The sequence below is a fragment of the Sander vitreus genome, chromosome 12 (assembly GCF_031162955.1).
Source record: "Sander vitreus isolate 19-12246 chromosome 12, sanVit1, whole genome shotgun sequence".
NCBI classification, from domain to species: domain Eukaryota; kingdom Metazoa; phylum Chordata; class Actinopteri; order Perciformes; family Percidae; genus Sander; species Sander vitreus.
In genome coordinates, this window is record NC_135866.1 from 15,725,014 (window position 1) to 15,750,303 (window position 25,290).

Here is a 25,290-nt window from a genome sequence, read left to right on the forward strand (position 1 = left end):
TGTGAAATTGAATAAAACAACATAGCATCTGTGTAGAATTATTAAAATGATATCTGTCTGATACTGGTCATTATGCTTCTCAAATATATTGTTTTGTTGCAGTTGACTGCAGAAGATCTCATAATATCTAGTAATAAATGCCATATTTGTGATTATCATTGTGATGCCGGATGTTCTAGAACCGTTTTACATTAATGACTAATGGCTTATTAGAGAGAGCATAGGCTACTGAATAAACAATTCAATCTAAGATATATATATATATATATATATATATATATATATATATATATATATATATATATCTATATATATATATATATAGCCTAATCTAAAATCTAATAAACAAATATAATAAACACTTAGACTAAGATGTTTTATTCAACCAAGACCCCATGACCAATTTGATAACTAACTGAGTAAGAAGGGGCAGCTCTACAAACTGTCTGGTCATCAAAGCTTAAAAAAAGGCAAAATCCAGTAAGAAGTCCATCTGCATTTAAATACAAACCATAAGATAGAATGAGCATGTGTAATGCCTGTATATTCATTTTTTTTTTTATATAAATACTAAGCTGTATTTGTGAATGTTGTTTTGATGCTAGATGTAGGGAGGTTTACATTAACACCAAATGACTTATTCCCATTCAAAGAGATCATGCAAAACATTCAACTTAATCTAAAATATGCATAGTCTAAAAACTAATGGGGGTGAAGGAACAAGTACAAAATGTCACAGAAAACTAAAATAGACATGTTAAACATATAAAAAATGATAAAAATGTTGCAAGTTTATCTGAGGTTGAACAAAACTATGGTAGGGTTAACCTGTTTATGTCTTGCCCTTTGAAGGACTCTGTAACATTCATATTGAAAAGTGAAAAACGAAACAAACTTAATTATTTTGTACAAAACTTTTAATAAAGACCAAACCATATTTGTGAATATCATTGTGGTGCCAGAATAAACAACTAGAGTAAAAGTATCCGATCAGATCATGATGATCAACCAGTCGACTAATTGCGTAAGAAGGAGCAACCATTAAAACTGTTCGAGAAAATCTTTAAAATATGGTTATGAAAGGTAAAAGGTAAAAAAAAAAAAAACCTTGTAAGAAGTCCATCTGAGGTTAAACATTAAGGTGAATAAGAATGATGTTGTCTTTTTATGTAGACATTTATATATATGACCCTTTGTAACATATGTAGCCTGATGAAGTACAATGACAATAAATACATTATTATCGTTTAAAATTGTGATTATTATTTCCTGTGGGTTCGTGTGTGGATTTATGAGTAAAGCACGTTATGAAATCACCAGCTTCCTTTCTATCAGATGAGCAGAAACAAAAGAGAACGCATTTCTGGCACATCCGGGCTTCCGTAGATAGCAGGAGCGAAGGGACCTGCTTGCTGCCACAGCCTGAGAGCATCCTTTTCCTTTGATTCCTTATCATCCTCACCCAAACACAGCGAAATGACGGAAATAATGAGGATAGCATCTCTTCACTCACTGGTTTGCGGTTGTAAATCGTTACGGGTTACGTTAGTCGTTTGGCTAGCGTAATGCTACACAACATGAGGCTTTTTTTGTGATAAAGAGCAGACATAATAGCCTGTCTGTGGAAACGAAAAGGATATAGTTATCTATCACAGCGAGCTGGGCTGATCTTCTAGCTTTTAGTTTTTTTAAACAAACATATCTTGCAACAAAATGCTCATTGGCAGTTTTTTTTCCTCCTCGGCTGATGTGAATGAAATCAGTGGTGCTCCAGTAATGAAGATACACAGATAAAAGTGTTCGCCTGACAACATCAAGGTAGGTGCTCTACGTTATTTTCTTTCTGGGATGCGTTGTTTCAGTCAGCATAGCATCCACGCTTTCCCCTTTGTTTCCATCCAGTCTACATACAATTATCCTGCAACCTTCTGCTTTTATTTAAGCTTTGGATAATATGGGAATATGGTCGCATGCACTGACCCCTACCCCTCTATTGTTATCATGTACTGTACATTTCCACGAACTAGCAGCATCTTTACACCCGCCATACTAGGCTTCACTCAGCCTCCCTGCACTGCTCTTCTACTGTACAGTAAATGAACCATCTCAGCATACAGACTGCTGGGTGGTTATTCAGCCATGCAATTTGGGCTTAATTTAGAGCCTTTAAAACTCTTAAAATCCACTTTTTACACCAGCTGTCTGAAATTGCTTGCCCTATTTACCCCTAATTTTAAAGAAAGGATGCAAAGTATGTGGACTACAGCATCTCTGGTCTTATAGTCTGGTCACAGCACAACTGACACACAGACGCTCTGTCCCTAGACCATAATACAATCTGACATTGCTCTCGTTTATGACACAGGGATAGGGATACAGAGGCTATAGGAGCAATGGACTGGAACTACCTCGATTTGTGATGTAACTAAGTTGTCCAGTGCAGAGTGACCTTTGGTATTTCATCAAGTTAGAATTTTACCCCAACCCAGTGATGTTATCAATTGATTGCTTTTTCCGACCAACAGTTTAAAACCTAAAATATGCAGTTTGCTGTCACATAAAATGAGAGAAAAGCAGAAATACTCACAATTTACAAGCTGGAATAAGGCAATGTTTGAAAATTGATCAAGATGGTCAAAATAGCTGATTATTTCATATAGTCAGTCGAATGACTCCTCTTCCATAAACAGAGTAACTAGGGCTGGTTGATATGGTCCAACTCTGTTTTCTGGTTATTCAATAAATAGTCTATATGAAATAATGAGATGGTAACAGCTATTTTTGTATATTCCTGTGTGAATTAAAAACTTGACAAATGAAAAGTACTGAGTATGTTCTCATTTTATCAAGAACTTTAGTGCAAAATAAATCAGAACCTAAAGCGGCGTCCAAATGACAAGATAAATATTTTAACGTAGTTTGGCCACAGTTTTTTCGACATCGCAATAGAAAGGATATAGAAAAATATGTAGGATAGGCATTTTCATATTGTTTTGACAATATAAATGGTCAAATCGGCCAGTCCTAAGAGTAACCATCAAAAAGACCCCTGTTTTACAATAATCATTTATTCAACTGAGTAAACAATATACACATTTTATGTGTAATCTGTTGCCCATCTCGTGTACTTGAATAGTAACTTGCCCACTTAACAAAACCATCTCAACTCAAGGACCGGTTTCCTGCTTGTTCTGGAACTTTTGACTGTATCACATGGTCATCATGAATATATTGTGTCCGCTCAGTTTTTATGGGTTGATAGACCTTTTTATTGAAGACATTTTGACATTACTGTAGCTGCTTCAGTTTCAGGGCCCTGGTACTGTGCATGCTGGCTCACTGTCATAGCTTACTAGGACACTTGAATACAACAGAGACATCGTTAATGTTATTAGTAACACCTGTGCATTTTCTACTGTGAGAAGTCAAAATGTCTGAGTTGAAATAGGAGGTTGCACTTCAACAATGGACTTTGAGAAAATGAAGAAAAGGTAGCACATCTCAAGTTCCCAAATTAAAGCTTTAGTGCGTAACTTTTTGATATTAATGAACGTCTGTTACATTCAAGCCATTGCCAAATGAGTTGCTACAAAGCTAATTAAGACTATCAACTCCACACAACTCTCTCTGTAATTCTCAGTTATGGCTATGCTCAGAAGATTGTGGTGTCCGGTGACTTTCCCATGCAGAAACTCAAGTGAAGATAATTACCTCTTCTGAAGAGTCCATGTTTTTTTAAGCCTCCCTGCCTCAATGCTTATCAGAGAGCAGAGAGGTGGTTATGGCATTAGGCTAGTAGTTACTGTACAGGTGGCAGGGTGGTGTCTTTGTCTTTATTTTACTATTGTGTGTGTGTGTGTTACACAAGTGTAACTGTTTTCTGTTAATTGCTTATGATGGCATGATTTGTGAGAGCTTACTGCTGTCAAATGTGCTTTCATGAAGGCTTCATGCCAAAATGCATCAGCAGATTTGTCAGCAAATAATCTACCCAATAGATCCACACAGGGTGATTCTTTTGCTGTTTATGTCATTTTTCCTGATTTTGTTTTTAATAAATACAGATAAAGGTGGCAGGTTGCTCTCCTTACTAGGTTTGTGTATAAAGTCCTTCCTAAATTCTTTGCACGTTGCTTGGAAACATTTGTAAAACAGTCAACAATGCACACTGGAAGTCCCCTTCGCATCACTAACTGTCACATAACTGCCAAAAATAATTGTTTTAGGAGACCTAGTGATATATTAAACTTTACTGCCTACTGCCTAACCTGAATAAATGATGTTATTTAGTCATGTAGTCAACTGTTATTATCACAATGTTTTGTAATTTAAGGTCATTTTGTGTAATTTTTGTGATGTAATCTTCCCAGTTTACATGATTATTAAACCAAATTTGTATGTGTCAGGTCAGATAGGCTAACCATATTTCACATTACTTTTTTATATATATATATAAAACTTTATTTTCGTTTTTGTTAGTAGACAACATATATGACAAACATACATATAGCACCTAGCTACAGCTATAATCACATAATCTATGGCAGCTGGAGTTATTCAGTAGAGAAAGAAAATAAATAAGCTGCTTGTAGTTATGATGTTACTGACAGCAAGCAAGAGGAGCAAAAACAATGATAAAAAATACATAGAAAATAAATAAAAATAATAATAAAAACAAAATAAAATAATTAAAATAACAACTGAGGGGGGTTCATCTCTAGGGTGTCAGCTGGGGACAGATTAAGACAGTGATGGCAGGGTGGGAGTGATCCCAGTGGCATTGATAGAAGAGAAGTAGGAAATGAATGGGTTCCAAATAGTCCTAAATTTATCCTGCTTCCCATCTCTCAGATATCTTATATTTTCAAGATGGATGCAACTCATTAGGTCACGTATCCAGTTTATATGAGTGGGTGGTTGACTTCCAATTAAGGAGAATCAATCGCCTGGCTATTAATGTACAGAAGGCGAGTGCACCGTTATGGAGGTTTGACACATTTTCACATTACTTTTTTAACTCTCATAACGGGTTGTACTGTTATTGTTATTAATAGGCTAACGTTAGCTTTGTCAGTTAGCTCATTTAGCTACACCAGGCAGTTACTCTGTGTAAGTATTTAGTAAAAACGAAGCGCTACGTAAGGATCAGCTTGTGTGGTGCAACCGGTTTTCATTTAGTAATCAGGGCAGCACAGTGAAATTAAGTGAGGGTTCATTTTAATGATAAGAGATTTCTCTGGACACCCTGTAAAAAAACTGTCTCATGTGTGTTGTAGCTTAGTCGACAGGAGCATGTTGTGTCACTGTTGCAACTGAGTGTTCAGATCAGCTCTGTGTAATGATCAGCGCCTCCACAGTCCTTTTCACTATGCTCAGTCCTGCACCGCTGTAGATTAACTTGCTCCGATCTTTCATGAAGCTTTGTGAAATAAACCAGTGAAGAGGGAAAAAAACACTTTTTACATCAGATTCCTCAAGTTCATTCATTCATTCCTTGCAGGTTGGGATTTGTTGTCATGGGAACTAACCAGCCCTGAGTTACCGAGGGGGCGAGTTCAGAGACGTGTGTGTATGTATGTATGTGTGTGTGTAAACACTGTTTTAATTTTATTATTTCATAGAGTTTGGTTTGGTGACAAGTCATTCCTAGCATAGCTCCACTCAGCTTCAACCTGACGAGAGAGAGGTCCATTCAGCCAAGCGATTTGAAAACACCCCCATTGCCTCGGGAAGGGGTTAAGATGCCAATCATGAACCAAAGTGGTCCCGGTTTCGAATCCGGCCGCGCACCATTGTTCCATCTCTCTTTCTGCCTAGTTTCCTGGCATGTCTCCATTATCACCATCTAATAAAAGACACAAAATGCGCCCCATCCCCATGGGGGGCAGTGCTGTTTAAAGAAATACTTCACACATACTACAACAGCCCATGACCAGATACCTTATCGGGTACAGAAACTCAGTCTACTTTTCTATTCAACAAAACCATAGATATTGGCATACATGTATTCTTTCTCTTTTAGAAAGGATAAATACTCCAGCTATTCACTAAATAGCGTTACAAAAAAATAACATTCAAGGATAAAGCATAATTGGACAGTAGTGGTTTTAAGCCAAATGTCCCACTGATGTTTTTAACTCTTCTTTAAAACCCCTCACAAAATCCTCATCTCACTCCCTCTACCCACAATCCTTCTCCCAGTGAAGCCTTCCTTCCGCTAAAGCACTTAATTTATTTCTTTGCTCCATTGCCAGATGAGCAGCTGGATCAGAGAGCAACAGAGGGTGGGAGACATAGAAAAAGAGACAGAGTTTCCACTGTCTATGGATTGTAGCTACAGACAGGACTTTGTTGTATTTGCATAACGTGAGTGCAGCCTGCATGCTGAGAAACAGCAGACGTTACACGAGGAGAATTCCTCAAATGGCTTTCAGCATCCGACTTACAATGTGATAATACTTCTCCTGCATCGGGAGTGGCATCAAATACCTCTCCAGTCTGCGATGTGTCATTGATTGATGATCTCTTGTACATTTTGTCTGGCAAAACGAATTCACCAAAAAAAAACATGAAAGCGAGTGGGACCTTTTTAAAATTAAAGCAGGGCGCACTTGTTCTTTAATGAGAGAAAGCAGAAAGAAGAGCAGAGAGGCAATGGTATATCAGAGATTTAAACTGTCCAACCTCCTTCAGATCACAGACAGCTGAGAGCCAATTTAACATCCGCATGGGCTGAGCTTAGAGCAGGGTTGAGCACAGAACACTGGAGTTTTGTTCTGATTAGCTCTGCATTTACTTACTTCTCGTCTGCCTCCCTCCACTCAGCTGCTTTCGTCTTTTGATCTTTTTTGTTGGTGTTCCGTTCTGTTTTTAGCATGATGTCTTTGTTGCGTCAGTACGCTTTGATAAGTCCACAGGCTTCATTAGGTGAAATTTGTCAAATACAATAATCAGTACAATAACAGTATTATAATTATTATTATAATGTTTCCTTACGTAATAAACTCTGAATAGTTCTCTCTATAGTGAGCAGAATATTTCAGATACCTAGGATTCATTAGGTGTAGTTTTGCACAACTGTAATTTTGACATCTAAGGTGACGCATAGTAGTGTAGATGGCAAGGACACTTCTTTTTTTTGTTCCATTGTAGGAAATAGAATGAGACTCAGGCTTAATAAGATATTGAATTAATGGATGGTAACGTTTTTAGCCATGCTAGCGGCATTGCTCTAGGGTTGGCAATGTCTGTCGGTCCACAATAGAAATTCCAAGACTTTGTTGATCCCTGAATTTTCCTTTAGTGCCACCATTAGGTTGACATTTGCGTTTCTTAGTGAAATGTCTCAACAGTTATTGGTACACATGTCCTCCTCAGGATGAATTTAGTGCTTTTCATCTAGTGCTATCATCCGGTCAACATTTTCATTTGTCCAATTATTTGGTTTATGACCAAATACCTGCAAAACCTATGACATTCCCATCAGCCTCAGCTGTACTCTGTGTTGTGCTAAACTAAGATGATGAACATGGCAAACTGTATACCTGCTTAACATCAGCATGTTAGTTTTGTCACTGTGAGCATGATGTTAGCATGCTGATGTTCACACATGTTCACGCTGCCACACAGAGCAGCTAGCATGGCTGTAGACTTTGAACATTTATTGTTCATGAAATGTACTTGTTCCTGAATCCTGACAGGGTGGCTTGTGTTCACTACAAATACCCTTACAGGACCATGAGACTTTAAACTGAGATGATGTCATGCTTATAACATTACTTATTTAGAGTATGGTGAAATTATACAAATATTTCATTTAAAGAAAATATAATACAAACCATAACAATCAACATATTTGTTTGAGGTTTCCTGTTTAACAGTTTTACAGACAACAGCTTGGAGTTTTATTTTGTATTATCGCCAAACTCATGGATGTTAATTAGCTACGGATGATTACATTTTCCAGCAAGAGTTGTCATTCCAGCTGGTGAAATAACCAGCCACTGGCTAAAACTCTCAACTCCTCTGGCTCGTCAAGACAATAGGTTAACTTAATGCAATTATGATTTGAAAACTGTACTCTTTCAAATTGAGATTTCAATATAAAAACAAGTTGTTGTCCTGCATAGATAGATAGAGTATACATTGGTCATTCCTCTCCTCTCTGTGTGTATGTAAGAAGAAGATGACAGTGGGGGAGGGCAGACATCAGAGCCACTCTCATTTACCACTCCTGGCTTCACTTCTCATATTTTCCACCATTTATTCTCTCTCTCTCTCTCTCTCTCTCTCTCTCTCTCTCTCTCTCTCTCTCTCTCTCTCTCTTTTCTGTCACTGGCAAACTGTACTCTTTGGCTTTTATCTATTGGGTTCATATGTATAAGTACAATATAGTGGATATATGTGTATGTATAAGTACTATATGGTGTATTTGCATCAACAAACCTCTATCAAAGCGGCACACACACTATACAAATCATGAAGCACTCTCAGTATAAACCTGGCTCAATGTAAACTCAGTGTTATCTCAATCCTGCCTTCAGCTAGGACAAACATGATTTAGGCGTGCACCTCTGACAGCAATCGATCATGTCATTTACACTTCGGCCTTGAGTTATTAGACTCATCTGGGACAAATCAAAGGTTATCATGGAACAAGTTATTTTTGCTTGTTCTACTTACCTAAGATTCCTTCTGTGGCTTTGCTGAAGCAGATAAACATGGAGCAAACAATTTTTATTTTTTTTATTTCTGACTTTAAGTTGTTTACCTGTCTGTCGTTAGTAGAAGTTGTGATAACTGCAATTCCCCCCCCCGCCCTTTGTGCCATAAAGCAATACAATATATATTTTTAAAATTTAAATGCACAATAAAGCTTGCAGCTAGTTGCTCTTCTGCAGTACAGAATGAACCAGCGAGGCTAACACTTGGGTGCAGGACTCCAAGTAATGATTATGTTTATTATTATTATTATAAATGAATAGTAAAATCAGCAAATTATTACATTTGAGAAGTTCAAAGCAGTCAATGTTTGGCAATTTGCGTGACCAATGACCTAAACTATTAAAGCTTTAGTGTGTAACTTTTTGATATTAATGAACGTCTGTTACATTCAAGCCATTGCCAAATGAGTTGCTACAAAGCTAATTAAGACTATCAGCTGCACACAACTCTCTCTGTATTTCTCAGTATGGCTATGTTCAGAAGATTGTGGCGTCCGGTGACTTTCCAGCGCAGAAGAAAAATGGCTACAAGCATGGATGACATTGAAGAATCTGAACAGGGTTTTTGTTATCGAAATTGCCATATTTCATCATTTGACATGACATACGTTCAGTGACTGCAGCTTTGAAGATGATGTAGATTGGATGGATTCATTATTCACTACAGTCGTCTCCCAAAATAGAAACTGGGTAACATAAACACGATGTCAGGCTGAATAATGAAATGCCAGTTCAGGCAGATTTGCAGGCTACTCATGACCTTTCATCTATGTAGACTGAAGTTTCCCATTATTATCATTAATTGAAACTTATTTATTTATTTAATATCTTATTTATTAATAGTAATTAAACTTATGAAATGAACTGACTTTAACATATAATCCATAGAACAGAAGAGGTGTATTTGCACTTACTGTTACAAATCACTTTAGCCCCGTCAATATTATGTTATTATGTTATGTATGTTTTCGGTTCTTTTTTTTTATTCAGGATTACGGTAAAACTACTGGCCCGGTTTCCATGAAACTTGGTGGAAGTCATGGGTCAAGGACGAATCCATCACAATTTGGAGCGGATCCAAATCACAGGGCGGATACACAAATCATTTTTTTAATTTCATTAACATTGCCAGATAGGGCATGGCCTTGGCGGAGAGCTGCACTCTTCGAGTGCCCTTCTAGTTTCCTTTTGTTTGTTTGTTTGTTTGTTTTATCTCTACACTTTTCTCTGTAAGGATAAAAGAATGAACTGCTGAATCCAGTCAGTAAATGAACACTGAAATGTCAGTGTTGTGGTGGAGTGGATTTGAGTGCCTGATTCATTCATGACACACCATAATGCATCTCCACAACAGCGAGACTGAAGCTAGGTCACAAAAATGAATAAAAAAAAAATCACTCCATCAATGCTCTCAAACTCAGTGACTGGGTGGAGTATGATGGGTCCTAACTGACATATTGGTCCTGCTAATATAGGTGAAAGTGGGCGATAGGTGTATTGCTACATAACACATAGGCTACTGCGTATTTGATTGATAGTACATTTATGAGATTAAAGCACAAAAAAGACAGAATATCATGCTCAAACCTCAGAACTGTAGTGAACACCGTTCATCTGCCCACACGGCCATGAACAGAGCTGGATTAAAATCAGAAAAATATCTCTTTAAATTAGTAGCTGATATCTAAAATTGATTTTTTAAAGCGCATTTAGACTACTTGAAACTGAATTTTTTTATTTTTATTAATTTATTAAGCATTTGGTCTAATACATGTGAAAGAAATTGTGAAATGCTTATCACAAGACCCAGAGCCCAGAGTGAAATTATTACTGTAAATGTCTTGTTTTCTTTGGTCAACAATCCCAACAAAAACCAAAATCCTCTATTCAACTATTCAGTCTATATTCAGAGGATGAAGAAAACCACCAAATGTTCACATTTGCGAAGTTTGAACCAGTAAATATTTATGGCATGTTTTGCTTTAAAAAAACAAAAAAAAAAACAAGTTAAGCAATTAATCACTTATCAGTATTGTACCTGGTTAATTCCCTCTTGATCGATTAATTAATTAACCTATTAGATTACTAATAGTTGTAGCTCTATTTTGAAGAAGAGATAATGTGGGAGCAAGATTACATTCATGTGTCTTATATGTTTAAAATGTATATGAGCTTCAGTCTTAGTCTTAGTAGATTAGATTTTAGTGTTTATCCAGGCTGAAACACAGACAATGGTACAATAGTACAGTAGGTCATATTCTTAACTGCTGCACAATATGTTGTATCGTTACCATCATGCCCTGCTTCTTAGTGACGTGACCCAGATCTTCTTAATGACAGTGTGTAGTATGCACTGTCTTTGTCTCTCGGTTTACCCCCCCCCCCCCCTTCATTTTTTATCACTCAACGGGGGGATATAAATCTAACCACAGACCCGGTTAGACTGTGGTTTTTGATTTTGATTGATTTGTAGTGTTGAATAATGATTTTCTGTAGACTTAAGATTGACTTGCAATAATTCTGACTTAAGTTTTTAAATTGTACATAGAGATAAAAGCATCAGACAAGTGTAATTTTGACATGCTGCTTTAAAGTGACATCTTTTTGTGTACAGTGAATGAAACTCGAAGCATGTATGTATGTAAGAGTGAAAATATATGTATGTGAAAAAAGAATGTACAGTGGGGAGAAAAAGTAGTTGATACACTGCCGATTTTGCAGGTTTTCCCACTAACAAAGCATGTAGAAGTCTGTAATTTTTATCATAGGTACTCTTCAACTGTGAGTGACGGAATCTAAAACAAAAATCCAGAAAATCACATTGTATGGTTTTTAAGTAATTAATTTGCATTTTATTGCATGACATAAGTATTTGATACATCAGAAAAGCAGAACTTAATATTTGGTACAGAAACTTTTGTTTGCAATTACAGAGATCATACGTTTCCTGTAGTTCTTGACCAGGTTTGCACACACTGCAGCAGGGATTTTGGCCCACTCCTCCATCCAGATCCTTCAGGTTTCGGGGCTGTCGCTGGGCAATACGGACTTTCAGCTCCCTCCAAAGATTTTCTATTGGGTTCAGGTCTGGAGACTGGCTAGGCCACTCCAGGACCTTGAGATGCTTCTTACGGAGCCACTCCTTAGTTGCCCTGGCTGTGTGTTTCGGGTCGTTGTCATGCTGGAAGACCCAGCGACGACCCATCCTCAATGCTCTTACTGTGGGATGGAGGTTGTTGGCCAAAATCTCGCGATACATGGCCCCATCCATCCTCCCCTCAATATGGTGCAGTCGTCCTGTCCCCTTTGCAGAAAAGCATCCCCAAAGAATGATGTTTCCACCTCAATGCTTCACGGTTGGGATGGTGTTCTTGGGTTTGTACTCATCCTTCTTCTTCCTCCAAACATGGCGAGTGGAGTTTAGACCAAAAAGCTCTATTTTTGTCTCATCAGACCACATGACCTTCTCCCATTCCTCCTCTGGATCATCCAGATGGTCATTGGCAAACTTCAGACGGGCCTGGACATGTGCTGGCTTGAGCAGGGGGACCTTGCGTGCGCTGCAGGATTTTAATCCATGACGGTGTAGTGTGTTACTAATGGTTTTCTTTGAGACTGTGGTCCCAGCTCTCTTGAGGTCATTGACCAGGTCCTGCCGTGTAGTTCTGGGCTGATCCCTCACCTTCCTCATGATCATTGATGCCCCACGAGGTGAGATCTTGCATGAAGCCCCAGACCGAGGGAGATTGACCGTCATCTTGAACTTCTTTCATTTTCTAATAATTGCGCCAACAGTTGTTGCCTTCTCACCAAGCTGTTTGCCTATTGTCCTGTAGCCCATCCCAGCCTTGTGCAGGTCTATAATTTTACCCCTGATGTCCTTACACAGCTCTCTGGTCTTGGCCATTGTGGAGAGGTTGGAGTCTGTTTGATTGAGTGTGTGGACAGGTGTCTTTTATACAGGTAACGAGTTCAAACAGGTGCAGTTAATACAGGTAATGAGTGGAGAACAGGAGGGCTTCTTAAAGAAAAACTAACAGGTCTGTGAGAGCCGGAATTCTTACTGGTTGGTAGGTGATCAAATACTTATGTCATGCAATAACATGCAAATTAATTATTTAAAAATCATACAATGTGATTTTCTGGATTTAAAAATTACATGGATGGAAAATTACAGACTTCTACATGCTTTGTAAGTGGGAAAACCTGCAAAATCGGCAATGTATCAAATACTTGTTCTCCCCACTGTATGTATGTGAGAGTACCAGTATGAATAATGTCTTATACGGCCCCTCACAGTTAGTGCCAAGCCAAAGATAACTTCTGTCTGTCCCACTGTGCACTGGTTGGTTTGTGGGAGATGAACTTGCCCACAGCAAGATGTGCTGGAGCCATGAGAGAGCTGTGAGGCTCCACACTATCAAGTGTAGCATGGCTAATGCATTTTTTATAAGACCAGGAGGGCTTGGTTGTAGGTTAAAACGCAGGGGCCCCCAAGGCTCAAGAGAGTGAGAGAGAGAGAGTTGCTCTGGCTGTGATCTTCATCCAGCTAAAAGTATTGCCTTTACACCCATACTTTTTTCCTACAACAGTTTTCTGTTCTCTTTCAGTTTTTACTTTTATTAGCTACTTACAGTCAAAATATGAAGAAATATTGCATTCACATCGTTTTAACCTGCAATAACAGTATTACAACACCAACATATTATCAGCTTTTAAGTGTACACTTTCTGTTAGCTCTGTTTATGGTCTCTACCAACTCCTGAGGGAAATATCTGTCTCTTTAGCTGCTAAATACTCCACTATGTTTACCAGCTAGTTGCTAACTGTGTTCAGGTAGTGTACAGTGGGATTTTAGAGAGTTTAATTGAAACAGCTAACTACTATGGCCAAAAATTATGTTATGAGAGCGAACTAAAATAGTAAAATTACAGGCTGGAAAACAATGAGAACAACGAGTTTAAAGTCGCTATTAAAGCAAAAGTTTTACATTTTTGGAAATGTGCTTCGTATGAAGCTCCAGCCGTTAGAAACAGCTAGCCTGGCTCTGTCCAACGGTAACAAAGTGCGCCTACCAGTAACTGTAAAGCTGGGGGGGGGGGGGGGGCAGTTGCAACCACAGGAGACTACAGCAAGTGGCTGTGCGGGCCAAGTGGCCAACTGTAGCTTCATAATTTAACAGACCCACATCAGAGTGGTATCGATCTTCGATCGGCAAGAAAGCAAAAAAAAATAATTTCCCAAAATGTCAAAACTATACCTTTTTAAGCTCAGAAGAGCTATGGGGTATCACTTGTGACACCTTACATACAAGTAGTCATGATCCAGCGTTAACTTGAAAAGATTTATTGAAGCCGCTTTAATGGCTGAATAAAGATAATACAAGTGGTCAGATGTAGCTGTCATAGCTGTAAGATAAAATACATCTTCACCAAGGATGACAGTGGGAGTCAGTTATCTGTTGTCACATCAGTTGGTAAAGATGAGTAGCCTGGAAAAAATGAACAATACAAGGCTTGTAGCCTGAGGTCTGCGGTGAGAACATCTGCTGAAGTTCTGCTAAAGAAACACACTGAGATGGAGACTCAGGATATAGCAGGGTGTGTGTATGTGCAGTGAGCATCTCACAGTGCTGCTGGGAAAGGATGGGCCTCTTCTCTGTTGCATTACACCTTATTATAAATGATCAATGATGACAGGAAGGTCAAGGCCTGTGTACAGTCTCATATTCTTAGTAAATTTAACGAGCTCAGCTCTCGGATGCTAAATGGATAGAAATACAGTACGTGGAGTCCTCAGGCAATGCAACTGTATTATTTTAAATTCAAACAACCCATCTTCAATGCACCCCTCTGCACTTATAGATTGATGTTTTCAGTTTTATTTACACCTGATTCACAGCTTCCACTTACCCTAATGCTCCAATCCCCATCCTTTCATCCTTCTTTGATCTTCTGCAATGTGCTTCAGCAGGGTGACCTCGGTTAAAGCCATGCGTGTCCACGTGTGTGTCTTCCCTGCTGAGGTGCCCTTGAGCATGAGGCTGATCTCCTAACAGCTCCAGTGTTGCTGTTCTCTACCTGAACCTGAAACTAAACTTATACGTCCTTGCAGAAACTGTTAAAAGGTCACCTTTTTATCCCACATAACCATAAGTGTGAAGGTAATTCTGTGTTGGTGATTCTAGTGTAGGTTAGGTGGTGTTTTGCTGGGGAACCTGTGAAGTGTTGTGTTAGGGCGCTGACACACAGAGTTGATTATCGGCCGTCGGACCGTCTGGCGAGGTCACTGACTCGAGTCTGTTCTGTGTGTTCCGTGCTGTCGTCCGTCCGAGGAGCTGTCGGCCTTCATTTTGGCCGACCTGACATGTTCAGTCGGAGACAGGGCAGTCGGGACTCATCCGGAAATGGGGAGCGGATGAGCCTCTCAAAATCGGACAAAAATCTTTTAAACTAACCTTTGTCGATCTGAAATGAAGACAGATTCAGCAACTGCATGGCCTATTTCTCGCTTAAAATGTTTTCAGAAGAACGTTTCGGTGAACTATTTTAGTACAATATGAGATCGTATTCTGAACAAGCCGCCATAGAGCGTATGCTCAAGTTGGCGTCTCTTCGGTGTGTTCTGAGGCACTTTTTGGACCTCGGGGACCCGACTGATCAGTCCGACTGCCTTTTCTGCCGACGGTCGTCCGTCTGGTTGGTGTGTAAGCACCTTTACCTGACTGACTGACTGAGACTCACCTGGTAGGAAGGCGACCTGAAGCAATTAGAGGTGTGAGAACGGCTGAGAGAACAGCTGGAAATCAAGGTAACAGTGGTAGAATGTGTGTGAAGATGGGAAAACCAGAGGTGTGTGTGTTTTCATTATTATTATGCAAACATCAACAAATACTCTGTAGATTCAGTAAAAAGCAGTCATGTATGGCTTTTATATGAAAGATGCCAATCCATCTGCACTGCTTTGACTGCTAGTAACTTAAAGTACTGATGCATATCCTTTAAGATAACCAATCTCATGCTAAGGTGCACTGCAGGCAGCTGAGTTGCAGCATTGCCAGCAGCAGTAGATATAGTCACTGTATTCCTGCAATAGATAATGTATGACGTTCATTCCGTTTACATTTTTTCCAGATTCCTTTTTTTTTTACGATTTATTTTTACGACCGTTTCAAAACAACAATGGTGGATGTGATAGACATATGGTTCATCCAATCACCTGCCAGGTATATTTTTTGAACGTGCCCTTTTCCAAACAGTTTCCATTGACGGCTTTTCAGATGGTTCTGTAGAACAAACCATCTGGTTCATTTAATGAAATCAATGAATTTAATTGAGAGAGAACGATCAGATGCAGAGAAGTGTGTGTGTGTGTGTGTGTGTGTGTGTGTGTGTGTGTGTGTGTGTGTGTGTGTGTGTGTGAATTCATAAAAAAAAAAAAAATGATGAATTGATAATGAAAGTAGTCATTAGCTGCAGCCCTGGTCTATTATATAGAGACAAGCTAGTAGGACAGCTATTGTTACATACAGTGTTTTTATTCTTTTCAATACATCTGCTTTATTACAGTCTCCAGATGGATGGATTTTATACTTTGGTCTTTTCTTTTTGACAATAAGAACGCCCTGATTATATACGTATATAGAAGGGCACACATATTAATCATATCCATGATACAAACTTTGTATTTTTGTAATTTAAACTGCACAAAGGTGTACATCTCACAAATGTGATCTGGTGATTCCCTTTGTGTTCCTGTCTTTGTGGAGAATGTAAAACATGCATGCGTTTTCATGTCAGGTTGCTTGTTTGAAATGAGAGATAGCACTGCATAGACAAACTGCTATACATTAGGAGTGGAAGGAAGAATTTAGAACTCTTTTAATTTGCACTTTCTCAACACATGTACTGAACCTGAGCTCCGCTGTAGACTTAACTGGACTGAACTCTGGGACTCCATGCTTGCTTTTGATCCCTTTGGCCCTGCGTTATACTGTAGCTGAAGCTAAACTCAACCCACAAATGTTCCAGTGGAGCTGACCCATAGTTAACAGTGGAGGATAAAAAGTATCCAGAGCAGCTCTGCACTAAATGCTATAAACTGTAACCATCTGACCAGTAGAACAGACAGGGATGATTACTATGTAACGCTACAAATATGGCCGTTGTCATTTCTAAAAGGATAAAAATCATTGAATGTGACTTCACACATTGATTGTGTAACAGACATTGCTGCTCAACATCTCAATGTTTTGACTTGTCCCTTTACATAAAAAGCCCCCAGTTCAGTTTCAGTCCATCTCTTCTTTCAGCATATGCTTGCTCTAGACTCGGATGAATTATGTACCCTCACAAATTACCAGTCTGGTCACCCGTCTGGCAATCAATTAAAATTTTAAGATACAGATGTTGTGCGAGCTTAAGTGAGCACATTTTTTGTTATGTGTGTGTATGTGTATGTGTGAGTCTGAAAGTGAGGCATCCGTTACATTTATGTGACAAGAGCAGGAATTTTTAAACAAGTACAGTACTTAAAGAGTTCCATTAAAGCCTGCAGATGTTCTTGCGCATGCAGACGTGTTTCCGCCTATATACTGCAACCTAACACCTTGAATTGACTAACTGCACTTTGTGACAGATTGGTTTGAACATACGCACACTGTCACTGAATCATGTACATGTGTTATATACTTCTAGTCTAATCTGACATCTATGTTCTTGTCTACTGTAGCGTTTCAGTGCTAAAATGACATAAAATTACACTTAGGTCAGGAATTCATCGACCGTACGGTGTTGTTCAGGTCTGTGAGCGTCACATCTGTAATTATATACAAAGCAAAGCCAGAAACCACAGTACTACAACTAAGCCCTGCAGTGTTATTAAAATGTAAATTTCAGAGCTGCATCTTCAAGGAAGAACTTGGTTAAAAATAAATAGAAGTTGAACATTCAGTAGAGCATTTTTTTCATTTATTCTTTAAATAAATGCACCTATGAGAAAAGAAGCTACATATTACATTTGCATATCAAGAACTTGTGTATTTTTATAAAAAGTTTTCATCATACAAAAAAAGAGCCAACATTTACAGTAGATTTTACATATTTATATTAGCTTTTCAAACATTTCAACATCATGTTTTGAGAAGTTTGGAAGCCAGTGATCTGGATTAAAGTTCAAAGCCCAGTTCTTTGGCCTCTGGCTTTAAGAGATCTCAAATATTAGTTTTCATTGCCATATTTATGCATACTTGATTTTCTTAACCTTATGCCATCTGTTGTGCCCCAATAGCTACAATATTTCCCTACAATGGCACTTCCTGAACATACTGTTTATTTTCTGGTAACAAATACAGTGCAGTACAAAGAAAATGTGTTTTTGGAAATGTACAATCCCTGTGCCTTCTGTCACAGCTGGTGGTAACAAACCTGAAAATGTGTTAAGAGTTTCCCCTGACGGCTCATTTCAAAATACAAATCCAAAAGTGCGAAAGAAAGTGTTGGTTCCCGGGTGATACAGGGAAAAGATTCCCAAAATGTAGTGTTTGCATGAATGTTAGTATGCTCTGTACCAATGGAAAGCCAGTCCATTAATTATGAGTTCCAAAAACTAATTTGGCTTGTAGTTTGTCAAGAACTGAGGAGTAAGATGATCACAGCAGCATATGAAAACAAGAAAGTGACATTAACATTAAAATATCTTCTCCCTACATTTGCAAGAAAAATAAATGACATTCTGTTTAATGTTTATCTCTGTCAGTCTTTTCCCTCTCTTTCTGAGGCCAGTTGGTCCCGTATATTTTAATATTCTATTCAAAGCTTTGGTGAATCAACATCCTAAATTCTGGTTGAAGGGGTGTTTGAAAACACTCTACTCTTTTATTTTGTACCCAGCTTTTATCTGAAAACATGCCAAAACATCATCGTTATCACATTCAACGTAGTCATCGGTGGGTGAGAACGATCAGATGCAGAGAAGTGTGTGTGTGTGTGTGTGTGTGTGTGTGTGTGTGTGTGTGTGTGTGTGTGAAATGAGAGTCAAGGTTAAAAGTTTAACAAATGCCAACCCAAGTTACCAGAGCCAAAGTTATGTATTCAAATTGTTTATTTAGTCCAAACCCCCAAAGCTATACAAATTGCAACCATACCAAACAGATAAAAGCCTTAAGTTAAATTAAGTCCTCTTAATTGAGAAGCTGCAACCAGGAAATGTTTTTACTGCTCAAACTCAAAATCGTCATTGATTTGTAAGTTGGCACTGATGACACACTGTGTTAGTTCAGGCAGAGCACTGACGTTGCTTTTGCATTAGCTGTTTCATTCATGCTCCACAATCACTGGCTGTTTGGCTACCAGCTGACTACTGTAGTCGCGTCCACTTCATTCATCTATTACTTAATATGAATTAATTCTTCATTAGCAAATTTATAGGAACTTCATCCCTGTAAAACGGCAAATTCTTGTTTTTACGCTTTAGTTATTGTACAAATTGAACAGATGATAGTGTGTTAACTAGTGAGCTGTAGATGTGCTGGTATGATAGGTGGATCTTTTTCAGCTTTAGGAGAGAACCGGGCTAGTTGTTTCCCCCCGTTTTCAGTCTTTATGCTAAGCTAGGCTAACTTTCTTCTGGCTTTAGCTTCATACAGATGTGAAACTGTAAACAACTCCACAGCGCTGCGGAGGAGGGTCTGGCTAGTCCACACAGCATAACGGGATGGGAGAAAAACGTGCTCTGGTTTATTGCCATTTCTTTAAACGCACTGGGCAGTGCTCTGGTTTATTGGCATTTCTTTAAACGCTAAGCACTGGGCAGTGCTCTGGTTTATTGGCATTTCTTTAAATGCTAACCACTGGGCAGAGCCACGGTGCCGCTGCAAAATAGCCTCGGGAAGGAACTTGTTTTGGTGGAATGTGTTTGTTCAAAAGTTGTTTTAGTCGTGCAACAGAAAACTCAGATTGGACCGATAGTCTAACTAGCTGTCTCGATTTAGCCTGCAGCGATCTGAAGAGCAGTTAACCATAGTCCTCATAAATTGACCGGAGTTTAAAATTCCAACACAAAGAAAGCGGAAGGTACTGGACATCTGGCTGAAAAGAGTGAAATCCGGGGGAATTTCCTGCAGCAACAGATCAATCCCGGAAGTGGAACGTTGTGGATATAGACTAGCCCGGTTGTTAACCTCTGTGACGGAAGCTGCACTTTATGCAGCTTCACAGAGAGATTAGTGAGCCCACTGCTCTCTGTGGTAGGGAGAACACTGACATCCTTACAAATGACAAAGATTGGCCCCATTGGGACCTACCTCTGGTTTAAGTTTGATGAAACAAGGAGGCATGACGAAGTATTGTGTCCTTGATTGGTTTGAGTTGTTACTTTACACTTTAACCACAGCTCTATCATTGATTTTGTTTATAAACTCGTTTTGATATTCTGTTACCCTTTCCTTCTTTGGTTGTCATCTGAACTGTCTTTTATTTGCTCATTTAGAAACAGCCTTGAAACTTAAGAGACAAAAAAGGGCAGTTGTATTCCGCCTCACAAATTTTAATAGCATTTCTCTGTGGGTTCCTTGGCAGACATTATATGATCGGGGACTGTTATGAAATATATTACTGTTGTTAAAAAGGAAGTTACTGTACAGGGATCCTTGCATAAACTGGTTGCATAATACTGGTATATTTCTCTCTGTCACTGTTGCCATCTCTGTCTTTTCTTCTTACTCTCCTTGGTCTTTCTCTCAATGACTTAAAAGCTTCAAAGACATATAGTCATACATGACTTTGTTGGTGACACAAATGTGTCCCACCTTGTATACAATCCCAGTGAGATGTCCCAGAGAGAGAATTCAAGGAGACAGAAGCCAAGTGAAAAACATGAGATTTTCTTGGTACCATTTTATTGTCTTTTGTTTCGGTCTGCTGACCTTTTTCAAGACAAAAAAACTCAAATCCCAAGATAGTACTTGTTGTCCTGAGAAAAGTCAGTTGAATGAAATGTCAGTAAATAAAGAGGCTTAAGTGCAGATGGATTTAGTCCTTGTGGGCCTTCGTTTTCATACCTCACATGAGCGAAAACGCACTGACGTGTGTTGTATCTACATTGATCTCTGATAAGTCCTGTGCAGCTGGTCATCTAGAGCAAAATAGGATCTCAATCCTGTGCGTATTTATTTCTTCTGCTTCTCTGCTGCTGATTTTTAACAGTGTTGCACACATAGTTCAACAGCTGTTGGCACCGAGGGCAACCTACTTGCCCCTGAGCTCTGTAGTTGCAGCAGAAAATGGGGAATGTCTCTTCTGTGTGTCTGACTGATTATCTGTCCGACTGCCTCACTACATGTCATGAATTCACCCCTGATACATTGCATGCCAGCCTGTTTAGTCATTGAAGAGCAGCACGGCTGGGAAATAAATCCTGACCTGCACAAGCATTATGGTGCAAATGGTGTGCGGTGTCCCTGTCAGCAGAAATCCATCTCATTAACTAGCAAGTTACACACACACACACACACACACACACACACACACACACACACACACACACCCCTCGATGCTCACTCTGGGCAGTCTCAACTTTGTTGCCCACTGACAAACAACAGACACAGCAAGAGGCAGCCAACTTTCTGGACAGGCAGCAGCCATCAGCTCAGTCACCAATGATTCAGCCACTATGTTTCAATTTGCTGTATTTTGCCTTAACATGTCCCGAGAAGCAACATAGTAACTCACCGTATGCTGCATTTTACTAGCCTGACAAGCCAAACCCACACCAAGATGTTGGGTCTGGGAACTCACCATTGACAGGGCTCAATTCGAGGGGTGGGATAAACGGTTGTCTTTCAAATTCCCTTTGCACGCAATAGGATAGAGCTACAACCGACCAGAGCAACGCTAGTGGATAGATTAAAGATAGATTGCTGTATCCGGTTGGCAAATCTTCCTTTTTTAAGAATGACTTCAGTGCTGTTCTTTGTACTTTACTACGATTCGAAAGACTGCTGTTCGCCAGCAGCAGCAGCCATCTTCTTTGTTTTCAAGTAGCAGGGAATTCATGCGGAACCGTCGCAACTCTGCCGTCATTATGTTAAGCCCGCCCACCGACTCTATACACGATGTGATTGGCCTGACTAGAGTTTGGTTTTTCCAGCTCGCAAGCCAACGGAGAGTTGCTAGACGACCCTGGCTGCAAATTACATTTGCTGCCGCTAGGGTCAGTCTAGATTTCTAGGCTAGCATTTTCCCTTTTTGGGTTTCCTGTTGGACAGTTTAAGTTGTTTTGTATACAATATACATTTTGGTACAGATACCAATGTTATGGTACCATGTTAATACCATACTTTAAGAAATATTAACTTGTTTGGTTGAATAAAATGAGCCAAAGTTGTTGAACATTAAATGCTGTCTAAATACAAGCAGCTGCAAAATACACTAAACTTTTCGGCCATCTTGCCTTCATCAGTGTGGTGCCTAAAGTTGTTTTTGGTTTCCTTATACACAGTTCATTGATCAGTCATGTGACTTATAGATCGCTATAGACACAAAGTATCTTTGTAAAATAATTTTTACAACATACCATGTTTCCACCTAATGGATGCAGAAAAATATAAATCACTATAAATACAAACCTTACAATATAACAAACTTGTCTTTAGTAAATACATGCTTATATCTTAAGCCATCAATGGAAGATACAATTTCCATTTTATTTTTAAATACAAAGCAACAAATACTGTTTACTTTAAACCTAATTTTTTTAAACTCATTTTTTAAAACTGAATTCTCAAGTCTCTTACATTTCTTTTTAGTTATAGATAACCCTCACTCATTTTTACCTTTGACTTTAACAGATCCGTCCTTTCCTGCAAACTGTAAACAACCATAGACGCCACCCAGATGAAAGCAAGATAGCTGTTTTAATGGACTTGGGTTCAAGCTCACATGCTTGTTCGAAGTATCGGATATGTGTGAACAAAAGACCAGAAATAGAACAAATCAATAAATAGCATGAAAGTAAGCAGTTTGTAGTTAAAGACACTATAAGCGTATGTTTCTTCCTGTCTGTTGGAACAGCCAATTTCCAGAAATGTAAGATATTTGCTAAATATCTTACTTGTTAAGTGCCACTGAAGTGCCAGATATCCACCCTTTTCCAATTACCAGCTTAGTATTTTAACATTTATCACTTTCTCTCTTTCTTTCTCTCTAACTCTGTTGGTTTTTCATAAGAAAGTCTGGTGTAGGTCAGTGTTTTTGTCGTCTACTTCAACCTCATCTTCTTTTCTCTCATTGATTGGAAAAACCATAAACCTACAATAAGCATTGCTTGTGGGAAAGCTCTTTTTCTCCCCTTTTGCTCGTATGTTCAACTCCATTGTGTATTCCCTCTTTCCTTCTCATTCCATCATAAATGCTATTTAAACCACTTGACTGGAAAATTGACTTGGCGTGTCCATTCGCCTGAACGGCCGCAGTCAGAGTTTTTCATTTGTCTGCATCTGTAGATGCTTTTATTGTTGGTTGCGTTTCTGTCAAATTCTCTTGTGTACTTGTTTTGGTAACACTTTATTTGAATGGGTGTGCATAAGACTGACATGACACCGTCATTATTATGACATGACACTTGTTATGAACATGAAGGAGTCAATTGGAGTGTTCATGACTGTTGTCATTAAGTGTCATTCGGTAAATTATGACACTTTTAATGCAAGTTAGCATTGTCCGAGGTGTCTTTGTCATGACAACTTGACATTAAGCAAGACAATACAACCTGTCGATATCTTTGTAATGACAACTTGACTTATTAACCTTAACATTAACCTAGACAACATAACCTGTCATAAGTATATCATGACAGGCCCAATTATCAAACTTTAATAAACTATTTAGCTTCAAGTTACATTACATTAAACTGTCATTAAGAGGTTGGTTTTTACATTGGCTGTCATGAGAGCATTATAATTGTGTCATGAATATTATTCCTTGACCTCAAGTAAAGTGGAATCAATTTGGACTTGTCATTAAGATGTTTTAAAAGTTATAAGACCAGTTTGACAAAAGTGAATGCAGTACCGTTAGATATAACGTTAGCTTTAGGCTAACGTTTCTTGTTGCTAAAACTAGCTTACGGCAGCTTACTAAAGTAACCGCTAACTGTAGCTAGCCGTTAGCTAGTGAATTCAGTTAGCTGTACAGCTGTAAAATTAGCTGACTCAGCCCAAACATTAACAGCTCATAGCTATCCTTTAACTTAAACATTTGATAAATGAGTGTCATTAAATTCTATTTAATGTAATTTCTTAGCTTCATCCTAATTTATTCTTTCCTTTGTCTTTTATTTTCCTTCAGGTGCCTGAGATTTTCCTGGTCTAAGACTTATAGAAAAGAGAGCAGTATTTTGGCGATCACCAACCAACAAACTCTGCGAGTCTGACTAACCTGATGCCATAAGAAAAGGACATCTGGACTGAAATGCCAGCAGGACCCTCTCCACTGATGATGAATGTTTGTCAGCAGCTCCCACTTGTGCGCCATCACTTTGGATCACTTATCATTTGAAAGTTTAAAGTATTAGTTGATGGACTAATTGGTCATCGTGAAACTAACTGGACTGTCTTTTAACATTGGGATACCACATGGCTGCAGCAGCAACTTCGGACACTGGGATAGCCACTGACCCAACAAATGATCACATGCCCATATCAGCAAAGATTTATCCGAAATATGGGCCTTAAATCTTAGATTATACTGAACTCGTCATTTGTACTTATTTGCTATATCTACAGTTATGTGCGTTAGTAAATAACTTCCTGGATCATCTCACTCAGATTGAGGCTGATTACAACATTTTAGTACTTTTGTCATGCAGGGAATCTGGGGACGCATCAGAAACAAGCTGGCAACTAAGACTTGGCAACTCAATTGTAGCTGACTGTGTGGCCTTCCTATCCTCATTAATGACCCCATGACCCCTGCAGAAGTCATATATTTGGGTATCAGCTAACCACATGTTCTTATCAGACATCTAATAGCAGCCGTCGGGATGAGCACATGTCTGTAGCCGTGCCGCGCCAGCGTTGTCGAGGCTGGCGGTCATCTTCCACGGCCATGACCCGGCTGATGTTGGGCAGGACTCTGGAGCGCATCTGTAAAGGCGTCCTGCTGCTCTGCCTGCTCCACTTCCTCATCATGATGATCCTGTACTTCGACGTCTACACGCAGCGCTTCGACCTCTTCAGCCGCTTCAACAACGGCCGCAACGGATCCAGGAATAACGTCAGCGGACCAGCAGGGAGCGGACACCATTATTACTATTACAACCTTTCCAGGCCCAACGCTACTTTAGCCAGCTACCTAGCCACAGGGGAGCAGCTGGTGCCGAGTGTGCAGCCCGAGACCAATCAGACACCTTCCCCCAAACCGCTGCCGCCGTGCCCCGAGATTCCACCAGGCCTTGGTGAGTAATAATTGATGGTTCTTCACCACCATTTAAAAGTGTTAATAGAAATCTAAAAGGAACCTAGACGATAGCTGGCTACATAAGCTGTCTTGAATCATTACAGTCCCGTAAA

At 39.1% G+C, this 25,290-nt stretch overlaps 1 protein-coding gene across 1 annotated transcript in view; it reads left to right on the forward strand.

Moving 5' to 3' along the window:
* The first annotated feature begins 24,717 nt into the window (after positions 1-24,717).
* Positions 24,718-25,290, forward strand: part of b4galt2 (UDP-Gal:betaGlcNAc beta 1,4- galactosyltransferase, polypeptide 2) — a 141,994-nt gene continuing 141,421 nt past the window's right edge. Inside the window, exon 1 of the mRNA XM_078263968.1 lies at positions 24,718-25,175. Within this exon, the coding sequence (XP_078120094.1) occupies positions 24,770-25,175 (406 nt within the window). The 5' untranslated portion in view covers positions 24,718-24,769. The remainder of the gene's footprint in view (positions 25,176-25,290) is intronic.